The 16,815-nt window shown below is 45.7% G+C and overlaps 1 protein-coding gene across 1 annotated transcript; it reads right to left on the reverse strand.

The window, feature by feature from the left end:
* Positions 1-8,272: 8,272 nt before the first annotated feature.
* LOC119170778 (histone H3) lies at positions 8,273-9,650 on the reverse strand. Its single transcript, XM_037422035.2, has 2 exons — positions 8,985-9,650; positions 8,273-8,666 (listed from the first exon to the last, which is right to left on the reverse strand). The coding sequence occupies exons 1-2, from the start codon at positions 9,115-9,117 to the stop codon at positions 8,389-8,391; spliced, it is 411 nt and encodes a 136-aa protein (XP_037277932.1). The 5' UTR covers positions 9,118-9,650; the 3' UTR covers positions 8,273-8,388.
* Between the last annotated feature and the right edge of the window lie 7,165 nt (positions 9,651-16,815).

Consider the following 16,815-nt stretch of genomic DNA (forward strand, 5'->3'; position numbering starts at 1 on the left):
AAAGTTACAGGTATAGTTCCCGCTTGTAGGGATTCCAAACATTTTATGATTAAGATTATGAAATAGCTAGAAATTTAAAAAAAAATCTAATTAATTCAAAGGTGCCAAAATACACATGTTCCGCCAACAGTGACAACTAAAAGCTTTTGGTGCGACCTAAACGTGGCTTGGCAGACTGTGCAGCTATGTAGTTATCACAACGCCCTGTGCATTCAACCTCCACAATCATCATATCTTGAAACCTAAGCGCGTTACCAGAAAAAGAGGGAAAAGGTTGATATTTAGCAAGTTTGTTATGCACGCAGTTGGGCATATTAAAAAAGTTACTGCTTGTTATGGCTAATCCTGGTTGAATTCACAGTTCCACCTATAAAGAAAGAGCACGCAGGATTGTATGTGTAAAGATTGGTAAGCAGCAGAGCTATCATTGTTCGTATAACACTAAAATGTAAAATTTCACGTTTTGAAAAAAAAAATGGCTTCAACGATTTGAACCGAATGTTCGTGAACAAATGAACACTTCATATGTTTGGACCTTTTTTGAAGTGGTACGACACTTTGAAGTGGTACCTTTTTTGAAGTGGAGCTTTTTTTTTTGAGCGAGACAAAGCAAGCATTTTTTCCTAGCTCATTTTATGTCTTTAGGTGACTCTCATTCATGTGCTCCACAGTGGGTTCGTGCTTGGCTATTGAATCCCTAACTTACGGGTATGCTTCTTTTTCGTCCTATACTTCGTCATGTTTCTGGAGATATCATAACTTTATTCTTAAAAAATAGAACTAAATCCAAAAACTCAAAATGGCATAGAAAACAACACTGACAGCTGAACGAAAACGTTCGCAATTTGATTTGTGGAGTGCTCGTACCGAATAGTGAAATTTTTAAAATAAAATGAGAACATGATATCCCGCAAGCTTTTGAATGGACTTATATAACTTAGCATTACGTAATATCTATATGAATAATAATTATGACAAGATGGTAGGTGTTGTGGAAACAGAAACATTCAGTTTAGGTTCGAATGTATTCATCAGCGGTTGAAAAAATGGTTATAACTTTTGAGTGACTCAAGAGAGCTACATGAGTTTTCTCTAACCATTCTTGAAGGTACAGGTAACTCCAAAATATGAAATCCCCCCAAATGTTTTCTTCAAAAAACGTGGTTTTGAAGGTGGTGTCGAGAAACCAGCTTGGAGGCTAATAATACTTTATGCGTATGCCCGGACTCTCAACACACGTTTGTCCCTGATGTACAACACCACTCTCTTCTTGTCCCTTAGGTTACACCTATCAATTTTCATTCTATTTCTCAACCCACAGTCAACTTGATATGAACTCTTTCTGTAATGTTACAGGTTGCTGCTACGTAGGTTATTACTGGCAAGATGCAGCTGTAATGTACCTTCCCTTTGAGGTATAGTGCCTATCTACCATTCATGATTTGACAATTCTTGCCGAATGTGCTCGAGTATATTCTTATTCTAGTTACTTCGGTCTCGTGGTTCGGCTTCACGGTAACTACCTTTTCTAAGTAGACGTACATTTTCACAACTTCAAGTGCACTGCTAACTATGTCGCAGCGCTGATCTCTTCCGAAGTTGTACATTTCTTTCGTTTTCTACAGACTAATTTAAAGACATACCTTTCTGCACTCTTTATCTTATTCAGAATCATGAATTTCTCTTGGTCCCCAGAGTTATTCAGTAATGCAATTTCATCACCGAAGTGCAGGTTGCTAAGGTACTTTCAATAATTTCATAACCTAACTCTACCTATTATAGGTGTCTCAAAACCTACTGTAAGAACGTGGGAAATGACATTGGTGATGTCGTATCCCCTTGTCTTACAGCTTTATCGATATTGTGTCGCTTTTGGTACGGAGCATGGCAGTATATCAACTGTAGATTTCTTCCTGCATTTGTTTATACATGCTTCGTAGACATCCTGATTTCGCAGTGTCCACATGGCTGCTGATATTTATAGTGAGTCAAATGCCTTTTCATAATATATAAAGGGTATGTATAGTGGTTTGGTGTAGTCGGAGCATTTCTATATCACCTGATGAATAGTATGATTGTGGTCGATTGTTGAGTAGCCTGTCATGTAATATCGGTGGCCTCCTAGTTAATTCTTTGGTTACTTGAATTGTAATGTTGGCTTAATTCTGTTAGCGATTGCCTCTGTAAGTAGCTTTTATACGCAGGTGAGAAAGCTGGTAGGCCTGCCATTTTTCAAGTCCTTGCCGTCTTCTTTCTATTGAAATTAAGATAATGTTAACATTCTTCCAAGATTCTGGTACCCTCCCCGTAAGGACACACTTCGCGAGCAGTGTGGACAGTTTTTATAACAATATTGGTACTCCGTCTATTCACCGCGTCGAGCAACCTGAAGGCTCACCAGCGCATCCACACAGGCGAACTCAAGCACGTCTGCCAAGTGTGCAACAAAGGATTCATCACCTCTACACAGCTCAAGACACACATGGCAGTGCACACCGGCGAAAAGCCATACCAGAGCGAGATCTGCTTTCGCGAAATTGCTGTCAACAGCAACTTGCGTGCCCACATGCGCACACACACTGGTGAGAAGCGGCACGAGTTTGCCACCTCAAGCCATGTCAAGATACACTTGCTGTCACACACAGGCCAGCGGGATCGCAAGTGCCCGACGTGCAACAAGAGCTTCATGGTTGTCTCCAACCTCAACGCACACATGAAGATCCACTTGGGCCAGCGGGACGACGCGTGTGACCTCTGCCACAAGCGCTTCTACACTAACAGTGAGCTCCGGTCGCACAAGATGATCCACACAGGCGAAAAGCTATATCAGTGCGACGTGTGCAACGAACGCTTCACCAAGATGTCTAACTTTAACTCTCACCGCCTGGCACACTCACAATATTGGCACACTTGATGTTACCTGATCTTTACCAGAAATTTTGCCTCTTTGCCTTGTCTCCAGGACTTTCCTAATTTCTGTTATTACTGTTGGATATCACCTAGGGTACTGCTACTTACATTATGATCATGGTTTTTCCGGCTGCTGTACAGATCTCTGTACATCAAGTCGAAATCAAGAAAAAACGGTCATGGTTTAGGGCACATAGCACAAAGGCGAGATAACCGCTGGTCATTATAGATGACAGACAGGATTCCAAGAGATGGCAAGTGGTTGAAGGGGAGACAAAACTTTAGGTGAGCAGATGAGATTAGGAAGTTGGTGGGTATAAAATGGCAGCAGCAAGCTCAGGACCGAGTTGAGTGGCGCAACATGGGACAGACCTTCGTTCTGCTGTGAGCGTAGTCAAACTTATGGTGATGATGATGTTCCGATCTCCTCGAGGAGGCGAGTGAGTCGATTCAGCGAGGCGTAATCTGCAACTTTACTGGCGCAGAACGTCACAGATATCGTTCTTAGGTATTCCATACTGGGGTCATTCCTGGTTTTGGAATGAGGACAGCGCCGGCCATTTTACACCGGGGAGAGACACGTATTTTCTACCAAACATTGTTCATTGGTTCTGTCCGGTAATTTATTGACCAATCGTAGATGTTCTTAAGCATATTTTTTGTGTTGCTATAGGGGCCGGGAGTTGATTTACCGATAACAGTGAAAACGACCTGCCTGACATCGACCACAAAGATACGGTGGAATTCTGGAAATTCCGGTCTGAATGATCGGTTTCGTCTTTATCTACAGCAGCTGGGAGGTATTTCGGAATCAGCGCGTCACTGTCCTGCTCATCGGTAAATAACCCCATTGCGTCTTGCAAGGTTCGGGTTAAACGTGCCTTACTATACCTGGTGCTCTTCTTGTTCAGGAAATGCTTCAGACAACCCCAGCACTTGGCATTGTGAAGAGTTGGTATTCGACGAACTCGCGCACCGTGACCCACTGTTGTTTATATAGAATGCGACAGTGTTGCTCGATTATAATATTCACAAGGAAATTTTTTTACATAACCTTCTGTTGAGCCTATGGCTCTTCCAGCATCGAAGAAGCGACTACTTACCCTCACTCAGGCAAGTGAGCCTGCAATCAATTTTATTCACGACCGGGTTGGCTACGACTTCCTACGTAGTGGATGCGGTATCTTCCTTAAAGCTGTTACATGAACTTTCAAAGTAGGGGACCAAAATAAGATCACTGTTAGCCCTGAGCTCACGAAGCACGCCATAGTCGGTGGCCGCAAGTTCCCTTGTTCTTCTGCTGGTGATTTGTAGTCGGGTTTCTAAAACGTGGTAATCACTGCCAATGTTGAGGGAAGTGTTTCCCACTGAACTATGTTTACGTTTCTTACAAACGTGAAGTCTCGGTTCGTACCCAAGCACAATGAGTTGCCGATCCTAGATGACTTCTTCTTCTCAGCAAGGATAGCAAGATAAATCTCGGTGTTGCGTTGCTCTTCCAAAGGTGGCGCTCCTTTCCGATTCCGTATGCATAAACCCAAAGCTCGAACAGGGCAATAATGTATACCCAACGGCAATCAGCAGCTAAATCAACTGTCTTCTTGAGGAGTCACTTGAAACAGTCTGTGAACTGCTGTAGACGTCCAGAACATGTACAGCCGTCAACTGTTCCTACGCAGGCTTCAACGTGGTGGATCGAGAAGTATGTCCACCAGAACGTACGCTATACCTGCATTCGCTTGGCCGAGATTGCTCTATAGGTATCTCAAGCTTTTGCTGTACAATGAACGAAACTACTAAGCCCTCGGAGGGAGAGGTGGCGGGGCGAAGACAATAGCGATCGAGTCCCGAACAGGCGATTGAGGCCGCTTCCTGCCCCGTAATTACGGGTGGTTTCTTTGTGAGTGATGTAAGATCCTGTTGTAAGAAGGGTCTGTTGTTTGAAAAGCTCCTACAGTTTTATTGCCATATATTAAAGTGCCGGGTGCGACTATCCAAGATCAGGCTTATTTGGTACTTGGCTGGTTTGAGTAGCATGTAATACGGCCCCAGCACTGATGGGAGGGTGCATGATGACGGAGGTTGAAGTTCTTAGTAGCCTCGTTTCGTTAGTTGGTCCGGGCACGGGTGAAGGAGTTGTTCCACCCACACTCTCGAGTCATTCGATACGTTTGTCAATTGCGATGAGTCCTCTTTGCAGATATTTGGGTGCAATTTCTATTTCACTTACGCTGCTCTGCACTGTTGCGAGTACCCCTTTTCACTGCAGTGAACGTTTCATCTGCCTGCTTACATTGTATGGTGTGGCATTACGAGGTGCCAGACCCACCAATAGACGCCTCTGGCACCTCCATGGCTACTGGGGCCGCGAAAGGACCAGAAGCCTCTCTAAGCGTGATTGTCTTCTTTTCCGCAATTTCACTAGCCATCTTTCTCGTTGCTTCTTTGACCTGTGTGTTCTTATTGCATAACTGCACGTTTTCTTTGCGAAAGTTTCTTACTCGACTACGTAACTTGCCAGACTACACTGTTTAGAGGGGAAGGAGTACCTTCCGCCAATTCACCGTTCTCGCTCTGGACCTTGCTGGCCCAAGGAAGCAATGGTTTCTGTCGGTGACGAGCGCTGGAGGAGATAGTTCTGGAGTGCGAGCTAAAGAGGGATTTAGAGCGCCCTCTAAGCATGAAGTGGTTTTGGGAGTAGGAACGGCTCTGTGAAGCAACTACCGTCCATGGAGCCATGGTCGCAAACGGGGGGTTGTCTTTGAAAACCAGGTAAGGTAGTGGCAGGGCTGCCGGAAACTCGCTACTGGCCACACGTCGTCGCACCATGACTACAGCTATTAGAAGGGCTTGTTTAAATGTTGATCAAATAAATTAGTACTCGAAGTAAAGATGTAACACCAATCTTCGACGTGCCATGGGTGCATTCAAGAGCAACAGACAATATGCAAGCTCTCTCATGTCACTGTACATAAGCGGTGGTCTGGTGGCTAAGGTACTCGGCTGCTGACCCGCAGGTCGCGGGTTTGGATCCAGGCTGCGGCGGCTGCATTTCCGATGGAGGCGGAAATGTTGTAGGCCCGTGTGCTCAGATTAGGGTGCACACTAAAGAACCCCAGGTGGTCGAAATTTCGGAGCCCTCCACTGCGGCGTTTCTCATAATCAAATGGTGGTTTTTGGACGTTAAACCCCACATATCAATCAAATCAATCACTGTACATAAAACGTTACACTACGTCTCTTACAAGTTTACCCTTGTGTAATACCGATTCGTATGGTGGAAAGAAAAACCGTGTTTTACGGCGAAAGCTTCTGTATCATGACAAGGGCCCAATTAGGCGCCGTACTTCTGCGCCGTTGCCGGTGTCCGGAGCCGCTATCGCATGAAATAAAAAAAACTAAATAATTAAAAAAATGCGTAGGATCGACTAGGATTCGTCACATGCCCCTTCACGGGGCAGCACAGCATTCTGCCAAAAAGAAAACCCTGGGATAGAAACCTCGCTGCAAACCATCCCTATGCAGGCTTCTTGTAAGTTCAGGAATCACTTTCACGTGTGTAATAAAGCGCTTCAGAAGAGTAAAATAACAACCTAGCGTCGCACAATGCGAATCGCGTACATATTGGCTCGCTGAACGCTTCCAACCCATTACGGAATATTCAGACATAATTATTCATTGTTCTCAGCAACAGTATCAACAAAGTGCTAGTAATTCCTTACAGGTTTGAAGCCTGCACAACGCTTCGCCGAACAATGACGAATGCCAATGGAGCGCACATGTCCCTATACTTCACGATTATTATAATTTGCAGCGTGTGTGTGTGTATTCGTGCGTGGGTGTGTGCACGTGTTTGTGTTCCTCGTTTTTTCAATGCAATGGACTGAAACTTTTGTGTTAAATAGCCAACAAACGGTATTTCGTCCTGAAAGGGCTCCACATTTGATTATCTACATGGCGTACTTACTCAACTCAGCTATTGCCCGGTGCTTTCATCGGTCGGAGCATGCACTGTTTACGTACATGGCTTAGAGATATTAGCTGGCGCACAAAATTGGCAAAAAAAAAGAATTGAACAAGCGAACATTTTATATCACTGGTCCGATAAATAAATTAGATGTACAACACACAGTATAGCCGTTTGAAATATGGGAAGTTCAAACGATAAGAGCACTGCCTGTCATACGAGAACACGCCTTCGAAGTGCTATAGGCCAATTGTTTTTGCCTCTGCAGCTATATGACAGTCAAGTAGGCGTGCCTAGAGCTGTATGTGAACGTCATTTCACGTGTCAGAAATTATCGTATTTTTTTCTTACTGTGTATTGTCTTAAGATTTTAAATTCGTACATAAAGGATGCTACATACCAAATGTGGTCCTTTATACATTTGCCTAACGCGACTGAAAAGTAAAAGCAATCTTTCCGCAGTATTTATGATACCATACTGTGACATGTTACTGCCACAAGTATTGACTTGCGGCGTGTAGGAGCGACGTTATAACACGATTTTAGGAATTAATAATGTTAACGCCAACTATGGTCACGTTGTTTTCTCCTTATCTAACAACCATTACTTACGTACAATCGCCACGGAAAACGATTAGCGTGACCGGTAGAAAAGGCCACAGAATTGCGGCACGTGGGGCCGTCTCCCAGAAAATTAAGCACATCTCATTTCGAAAACTAAGAGTGGCTGACAGAAAGCAATGGGTTGTTTTGCGCATACCCGCGATGAAAGTTCGACTCCTCGAAACTAAAGCGAAAAAAATGTGTAGCCAAGGCTGCCCATAAGGAACACACAAACATTTACGATGTGGCCTTTTTGGATGGGCCAACAAAAAGATGCGCGCCGTTTTCTGCCAACCACCCCTAGCCTATACAGGAATATTCAGTCGTTCTTGTTATCAGCATGCCCGTGAAAAAGGCTGCATGTCACTAGTTGCCATTTGGGCCACTTCTGCTCGTCTTTTTTTTTTTAGCCCGTAGCGTCGGTGCCTATGTGTAAACTTCCCGGAGATGAGGAAAGAAACCAGCGTAAGCTTAGAGTTCTTTGCTGCTCTAATGAAGAATAAGGCATTGCAGGTTTTCGTGTTGGCCGAGACAGCGCATGAAGCAGTGATGACAGAGGGCAAGAACTTCTGGCAGTGATGCAAATGGCCGCACTACCGGCGAAGTTATCTGCACCGATGGCGCAAACGTATGTGGCTTTAAGAAAAAAAAAACGGGGGCAGAAAAAGGTTAAGCAATGCTGCTCAGGGGGAGGAACAGAGGGCGAGGGAGAGCAGGCGGACAGTGGAGGTGTAATAACTAACACCACGGAATCACACTGGCAAAAAAAAAATCGGGCGGGAGGCAGGCAAGTACAAGAGAGGACCTTTATTGGACAGCAGGAAGCTAAAAAGGGGGTCACAAGATTGATGCAATGACACCAGCTAAAATCAATATGTACATGATGGGTACCCGCAAGTATGAAGTGGCTACGCTCGTTCTCCGCGGATGCGTCGCGCAAGTTGGACATCCTTGGGCATTATGGTGACGCGCTTGGCGTGAATCGCGCACAAGTTGCAGTCCTCGAAAAGGCCAACCAGGTACGCCTCGGCGGCCTCCTGTAGAGCCTGCACAGCGGTGCTCTGAAACCTCAAGTCGGTTTTGAAGTCCTGGGCGATTTCGCGAACGAGCCGCTGGAATGGCAGCTTGCGGATGAGCATCTCTGTAGATTTCTGGTATCGCCGAATCTCACGGAGTGCAACAGTGCCTGTAGAATAGGACCGGCAAAATAAGCAAAGCAATTAAGTGGAAAGCGCACACTTACAGGTACAAAGAACGAGAGTGCCCCGAGTAATGTTGCAGTTCTTTGCAAGGGCGTCCCCCACAGCTACACTGTAGCAGCTACAGAGTCCTCATGGTTTGAGGCGCTGCTAAGTTATGTACGGGCCGGAAAGAACAACTAAACACCCCGCACTGTTTTTCATTCTTGCGGTCCTCGTCTTACCTGGCAGTGCCTCAAAGCATCAAGACAAGCTAGCTCTTAATGCAACCTTATTAGCTAGAACGGAATGAAATAGAACTTTACCAGGCCTGTAGCGATGTGGTTTCTTAATGCCACCAGTGGCGGGCGCTGACTTCCGAGCTGCCTTCGTTGCGAGCTGCTTGCGGGGTGCCTTCCCACCAGTAGACTTCCGGGCTGTCTGCTTGGTGCGAGCCATGGCGTACTGTGGCGCGTCGTAGGTGGGACCAATAACCGACTGTGATTCGATGCAAGAGTGCTCCCCTTTTTATGGCCTCGCCGCGAGCATGCGCACTCGGAATGGGGGCGTTGGTGGGTGTGTAAGCGTGAGCTTTGTCAGTGATTGACGCACCTCAGATAACGCCCGATCTTGATCACAGTTAGGCAGCGAAGGTTCGCACGACTAGCGCAACTTGATCACGCTACGTTCTTGTATATAGAAACTTTTTTCTTGCAAAGTTGAAAAATAATTTACTGCATCCTCAAATTTGTCTTTATCGGCCTCTGCTGTTATGAACTTCGCTGTTATCAAATGTGCTTTGTTGAGTGTTTAGCTATTCTTTCGTGACAAGTAAGCATAGGAGACAGGGATGTCCTCAGTTGTGATGCGACAAATATTCAATGGAATGATAATTATAACATTATTTAAATCCCGGGTATACGTACAAATAAAATGACGCACTTATGGTATGCTTTACTGGTGGATCGCGGAGCGGATTATATTTTACCATCCACAATCACTAACAAGCAAGTATATCAGATACTTGCTCAAAAAAAAAAAACCAACAAAAACGTGGTTTTATTCAACAAGGGTGAATTTTCACCTTTATCTTTTCTAGCATGACGATTTATCATAGGAGAAGCTTTACTAGACCTATTCAGAATAATTTTGGCTGACCTGTGGCTTCATGAACTGCTTCTGAAAATTACACATCATTTCTTTGTTTGTTCTACTGATACGTTTGCTCGAGATGAATTTTCGTGGGTGCCGTCAGCTTCGCCTTAATGTCCTGTATGAAATGCTATGCTAGTAACATTGCCCTGCGAACCCGTCATGGCGGTGTAGTGGTTATGACGCTGGGCTACTGACCCGCGGAGTGCGGGATCGAATCGAAGCTGCGGTGGTGAAAATACTAAAGGCCCATGTGCTTAACTTAGGTGCACATAAAAATGCCAGGTGGACTGAATTCCCGGAACTCTTCTCTACTGTGTCTCTTGTCACCATATCTTGGTTCACATCACATCCATCACATCACATCCAGCAAGGGGGAGTCATCAATCACGAGTCAGGCAAATAGGAAACACGTCGGCAGCGTGGTGTCACCCAAAGGGCTGACGGGGTATTGGTCCTGGATATTTTTTCGGAAAGTACCATCTATCTTCTGCCAAGCCGCTGCGCCTCACAACCTCCTCTCGGGCCGCCCGTCGAGAAAGGTCACGAACATCGCGCGCGTTATCAGCGTTACATGGCTTTATTGATAGGAAAGTGGCGCGAGCTGAGTTATACGGCCGGCACCTGCATGGTGGTCATTTGGGAAAGATTATATCAGAGTCCTTCATATACAAGGTTTGGACACTTGGTAGAGGAGGGTTGTACACTTTGGAGAGGATATGGAGGGGAGTGTCGCTACTTTCTTTATATCAAAGTACTTCATCATGAGGACCCCGCAGCGGATTGCACTTCTTCGGCATAAACTGTGTATACTTCGCGCGAACTTTGTATACTTCGAGTGTGTTACCTTGGCAAGAAGAAGCACACATTTCAAACTTTCTTACTGATCAGTTTGCGTCCAACTAATAGACAGCACGAAAGACGCTTCACTCCACGGAGCAAACCCGTTTCCTTTGGCGAGCGTTTTGTTCAGTTACGTCGGGTCCAATGCCTACAATTTAGTTGCTGGCCTAAAAACCAAAAACTTTCCACGTTATGACCTCACGCAACAAATTTCGAACATAAACCTTGCTCTTTGTTGGCATTAGGCATCGCTGACAGGGGACTTGACTATTAAAGCTAAATTCACACGCGAGGGCAAAACACCACTGCTCCGCGGACTGAATAGTCACGCGATTAGTTTTATCCGGTGCAGCAGAGGACACGTCGCATGCAGACAGCCGGAGCTACGATCGTAGGATCGTTGTGCGTACTCTCGACTCCTATGCTTATGCAGCGCGCTTATGAGGTCATGCTGGCCACACGCTGTGAATGAAAACCACCAATCTACCACCAAAAACCACTCGCCTCTCCCACTATCGCACGAAACACATTCAGTTGCTGCGCAAAACTAAAAAAAAAAATGTGGACTTTAAGTCAGCAGCCTGCTTCCTAGCCACGCCAATCTGACCAATGTTGACAGGTTTGACGCCGAATCCTCTCGATCGAGAGCAGAAGACCGTCAAACGGAGAGATCAAAATAGAGGCGACTCATTTCCATCCCTGCCGCGAGCGGAGAAGAGTGGATGAAGCGAGGATGGCACGTTTCGATGACGCGCACGTCACGTGATGCACCTTCCGCTGCGAAAATTCTTCATCCGTTCTCTCGTGTGAATTCACCTTAAAAGAGCAGTGATATCAACTTGACGCGTGTCGAGTTTTTAGCGTCAACGTGTATAGTTGTCGATACTGTAGTAACGACTCGGTGCTAATAATGCAAGAGAGAGATGAATAATATGTGTAAAAATGATCGGCATGACTGATATAAAACCCAATTCAAAACGGGTGCAAAGCCGACAATTTTCGATGGTGCCAGCCCTGCCAAGCGGTCACTTCACACGCTCGTGCCCCATCGGATCACGTGATCACACGAATTGGTGACACGACCTTCAGTTGACATTTTCTATGCTCGGCCACCGTAATCAACGTCCACAAGCGACTATGAAAACAGTTTAGAATATGTGATCACGGGGATTTGAGGCCTGGCAAATCATTTTCGGGTCAACCCTCATCTTAGCAGTGATTCGGCAATAGACTCTAGACTGAGCATCGGCGAAGCAGCTGATTACCCAATCTGTAGGCATGTCTAGGCCACGCAGGCCAGTAAGACATATATGTACGATCACTGCGCGCGTTACTTGTTCGTGACGACTGCAACTCTAAATAATGACATTGGCACTCACGACACCATGACAAATCAACCGAAGTGGTTGAAGTTTCCGGAGCCCTCCACTACGGCGTCTGTCGTATACATCTGTTTTTTTTCTGGAACATTAAACATCAAATATCAATCAACCGAAGTGAATAACACGAAAACGCTGGATTCACTCGAACGCGCTGCAGGAAGCAAGCGAAACAAAACAGGTGGAGCCGTTGCTAGGCTGCCATGCGTCCCCACCAGACGGTACCGCACGTAAGCACTGCGATGACAACACCAAAAATTGTTGACATCATCGTTGCTGACTCGTCGACACTAGGTTCCTGAGCCGTGGCACAAGAGCTAACCGAGCCCGTCAGAATACTGTCGTTGTTTCGTGGTCGGGAACGCACTGGTGATCCTTGGACGCTCTTTGCGCTCGAAATATAATAACAACAACAAAGCAGACGTGATTGATTCTTCACTAAAATAAGCCACGCGTACCAAGCAGTCGAATTAACGCTACATCCCGAGTTTGAAATTTGGTGTGCAGTGACATGAACTTCACGCATGTCATGTTTTCTTCTTCAACGCGTAGCCATTCCCATACTAACAATTCGCTACTGAAAAAGCAACGGAGGAGCGAATGAATATGGCTAATATTGATTTAGGTGCAATTCAAAATGAGTGCGAAGCCCGCACATTCACAGCGCTGCCACAGAGCCACCAAGTGCGGTAACACCTCATCTATTGACATGGCCTCGCGAAACGGTGACACACGAGTTTCAGCAGTTTCTGCTGAGATTTCGTCTGGCAGGCGTGCACGTGTAGCCAGGTGTTTGTCACCAGCTGCAGGTATTTCATTTCTCCGAGATGCGTGTTTTAAATTTGTGACCTCACAATATACCCCTTATGTAATAGCCCAGCAATAGGGACTTTTAACTGACCGTGTTTTGCCTCCCGCTCATCCACTCGGTGTTTGCGCCACTGCGCGTGGGCTATACGGTCCGGCACTGAGCGGACCGTCGTAGCGAGCGAAGGATCACGTGACACGAGGAAAAACGACCAAAATGGCAGCCTGCCAGCCTCCTGTGCCACGTGTCCACGCTGCTCGGGAAATGCAGTGGTTGTTCGACAAACACGCAAGCACCGACGGTACTTCAGGACACACAAGGATATGTGCCTCGTCTGAGAAGTCGTCGCAGGCAACCCTTTCGCTAATTCGCGCAGGTGGGATGAAGTTCCACGTAACAATCTAGAGCTGACACTTGGGACCATAAAGGAGCGTCTCGGGATGCTTCTGTGGTACTTCCTTTAAAGGGACTTCGCGGATTTTCAGTAGTAAGCGATTTTATGCAACAATAGTAACAATTTAGTATTTATTAGCAGCCACTTTTCCTCTTATTCAGAGAAGCTTTTTAATTTGTTTTGCAACAAGGAAACGTGGTGAACGCGCGGCCCCAGGGCAGGGCGTTTGAAACACGTTTGGGCTACCTTGAAGGCTTTGAAGTATCAACTGCAAATGCAGGTGACAAAAAATGGAAGAAATGTTCATGCGTCCAATGGTAAATGACTTTACATTCTTTTAAAAAAGAATTTTCTATCTCGCTGCATGATAACACTTATGTAAGTTTCTTTTGAAATAAGTTTTATGCAGTGGTGGCGTCACGATTGCGTTGACCAAACGACGCTTGGCTAAAACTGGAACGTGCGTGGCCCTCCGGTTATTTAGAGCGTTTGAGCGGAACAGGGAACGAATTTCAGCTAAAAGTTCCTAAAGATGACGATGATGATAACCACCATTGTCGCCGTGACTAGTGTTTACAAGTTTTAAATAAGTACTGAAAAATTGAAAACTGCTGTGATTCGACGCCTCAGCTCATTTTCGCTTCGATCTTTCTCAAAGCACCTATTCTAAAACTGACGCTGCTCGAGAAGCTGCGAGAGGGCACCTGGAGGCGTCCGCTTAGACCATGCTAGGTGGTGAGCACACAGGAGAGGAACGCTGTGGGCAGGACAGAGGCTCCTATACTGCCCACAGAAATGAGCAGTCCAGTGGCTAAAAATAACAAAAAGTTTATTGAACGCAAATGGTATATCCGTTAAAGATTAAGTGCGTACTTACTGCTCTAATTTCACTACGCTGAACTCGCATTTTACCACTCGCCACCCACACATAGACCCTGTCAACGCTGTGCTCGTCTCATTCTGAGCCAGGAGTCGGTGCTGGCGCGTCTCGACTAGAAAGCCCATACTCGGCGACAACTGTCTGTGGCAGCAAAGCCAAGACTACGAAGCCCACGCAAGCCCTTTTTTGCTACGCTTCTGCATGTAGTCCACAAATGCTAACTTTTGTATACTGTCTAGCTTGATGGAAAATATAAAAAGAAATGATGTAAACGTTACGTTCAAGATTGTTTTCATTATTATTATAAAGCATCAACCATACAGGTTTTTCGTTTGTGTCTGTTTCTAGTTTTCTCGTTTTCTAATGTTATTTCACCTTTTCCCTGCCCGGTAAACAACAATGGCGTGTCGCTCAGTTGCAGCAAGTTCACATTGAAGCTTGTGAGCGAGCATGAGCGCGTGTTCATTAGGTGATCTCCATTCATCGAGCAGAGAGAAGTGAAGACAGAGGTGCATTGTGAAATGTTTTGTTTCCCGCACAAGCAATCACCGAGAATTCGTGTGCGATGCGATATCATCAGTTAAAGTGCGACTCTAACTGAAAGTGACACCGGCGACCAGCCAGTCTTCAGCATACTAGCTGCTTGGATGAAAAAGTGTGATTGGAAACCGTACGTAAACCCACTGGCCCTATCGCTGAATTACGTTGCATACGTGGTTGGCGTTCCAGCTGGCTAGTGTTGTTGATACGATAACACTGAAGATTGTGTACCGTAGCACTACTCCTGTCGGCGTCTACGGAGAGAGTCGTTCCTTGCGCTTTGCCTGGATAGCGGACGCACTCATGTATGTTACCCTGTTGACTGTGCAAAAACAGCATTCTAGGCTGAGTAAAGATTACGTTTCAACCAATTGGGTTTACAAACGTCAGACGCCCGCTCATGACCTATCGGTGCAATCATTTCTGCTTCTCGTGGTTGCCATCGCGTCCGCTAAAAAACGTAAAGTAAACGTCTTTAAAAGAAGGAAAACAACGATGCCGACCAAGTATGCACTGAAATTTAGGAAAACGTTTCTTGGCTTTGCGTCGTTCACATTGCCCAGTGAAAGTTTGGTCATACCTTTCTTTTCTTTCTCAAATAGATTTCAACGCTTCAAGGAAGCTTCGTGTTCTTTCTCTTAAAAAGGAACATTTTATTTACTTCCTCCCAAATAAATAAAATATTCATAGTATGATGGTCATGCTAAAAAGTACGCATTGGATGCGCTTGCCAAACCGAAACCTATATCGCACGAAAACGGACTACTTGGTGTAGTACCGCATGTGCATAAGCTCCGCCCAAGTCACTTCGACTGTGCTGGCACACAAAGTTAAGGCAGTACGGTTAGCGTCTCTTTCATTTTGGTACAGCCCCGGTCATGTAAGTCCACAGTTACACGTGTAATGGCGTGATTACTCAACTTTAGAAAGAAGCATGGCAAACGGTCGATGTCAGGTAGTCCTACCATGGAAATTCTAACAACCGACTGTAGAAGTTCTCTGAAACAAAGAGGGCACTTGAAACGCCACTGGTTTCAGTCAGGCAAAGCTGTTTCACGACATGCTCGCATGTAATACTGTTGACATCAGCGCGCAAAATTATCGTAGGCCGACTAGCACACACATAATAATTCGAAGCGTCGCGATGAAGACACGGTATTCGCACGAACGCGGTTCATGAACCAAGCAAAACAAAACAAGTCAGGCCGTTGCCAGGCAGCCAAACATCACCGCCAGATGGTATTACAAGTAGGTACCACGTAAGGCCTCTAGATGAAGCAAGTTTTATCTAGTGACTCTAGCACCACGATGACAACACCAAAACTTTCGACGGCATCATTGCTCACACTATCGTCCTCGGTGCCTGAGGCATGGTCTTTGAGCTCGCCGAAAACGTCACAATACTGTCACGTGGTCATGATGTTTCTAAAGTGCGCGTTTAGGATGAGGCTGTTTATATTTGGCTGAACTTATGTGCAGGAAACTGATGGTCAGATTACACTGACACCTGACCACTGATGGCGGCGAACAGTGTTGGCCGTCGAAAGAACTGGCAAGGGGTGACGCGCGTCGGCATTTATACATGCCATAGGATATTCCAGTGCTATCCTGGGCGGCGTTCCAAAAAAATTTTTAATGTTCTCGTTGTGAGCGTAATCACATCGGAAGGTTCCACAGTTATCCGGAAGGCTCTTGAGTCAATGAACGTGGTTTGCAAGAAAGCACTTACACGTGTAATGGCGCGATAACACAACTTTACAAAGGTGCGTGGCAATACTGTCGATGTCGGGAGGTGCTGAACGTGCCGTTGAGCCTATGGCCAATCTGTGCGCTCGAAGCAAAATAACTTCTACAAATGGTGTCAGAAAAATTACTTTTTATACTGCGTTTTTATACGTAACTGACGCCATACATACTTCACTAAAAATGACTCATGATGTATGCCAATGATTCGAATGAACTCCACACTTAAAGTTTAAAACTTGATGTTCCGGCTTCCTCAACGTTCCGGCCTGCCAACTTTTATGCGACATTGATCCGTCGTTCATTGCAGCGTGATTCTGGGCTTCACGCTTGATGATGAATGCATGACTGGTGCGTTTTGGTGCGTGTCCATCAACGTGCGCGACGCCCTGTAATATGACCGAAAGCAGTTGTGTGC

The sequence above is a fragment of the Rhipicephalus microplus genome, chromosome 2 (genome assembly GCF_043290135.1).
Source record: "Rhipicephalus microplus isolate Deutch F79 chromosome 2, USDA_Rmic, whole genome shotgun sequence".
NCBI classification, from domain to species: Eukaryota; Metazoa; Arthropoda; class Arachnida; order Ixodida; family Ixodidae; genus Rhipicephalus; species Rhipicephalus microplus.

Bases quoted from the DNA above. Each gene is read 5' to 3' on its own strand.
- LOC119170778 (XM_037422035.2), bottom strand. From the start codon at position 9,117: ATGGCTCGCACCAAGCAGACAGCCCGGAAGTCTACTGGTGGGAAGGCA. The intron at 8,667-8,984 runs GTAAAGTTCTAT...CCTATTCTACAG, and splicing joins ACCACATCGCTACAGGCCTG to GCACTGTTGCACTCCGTGAG.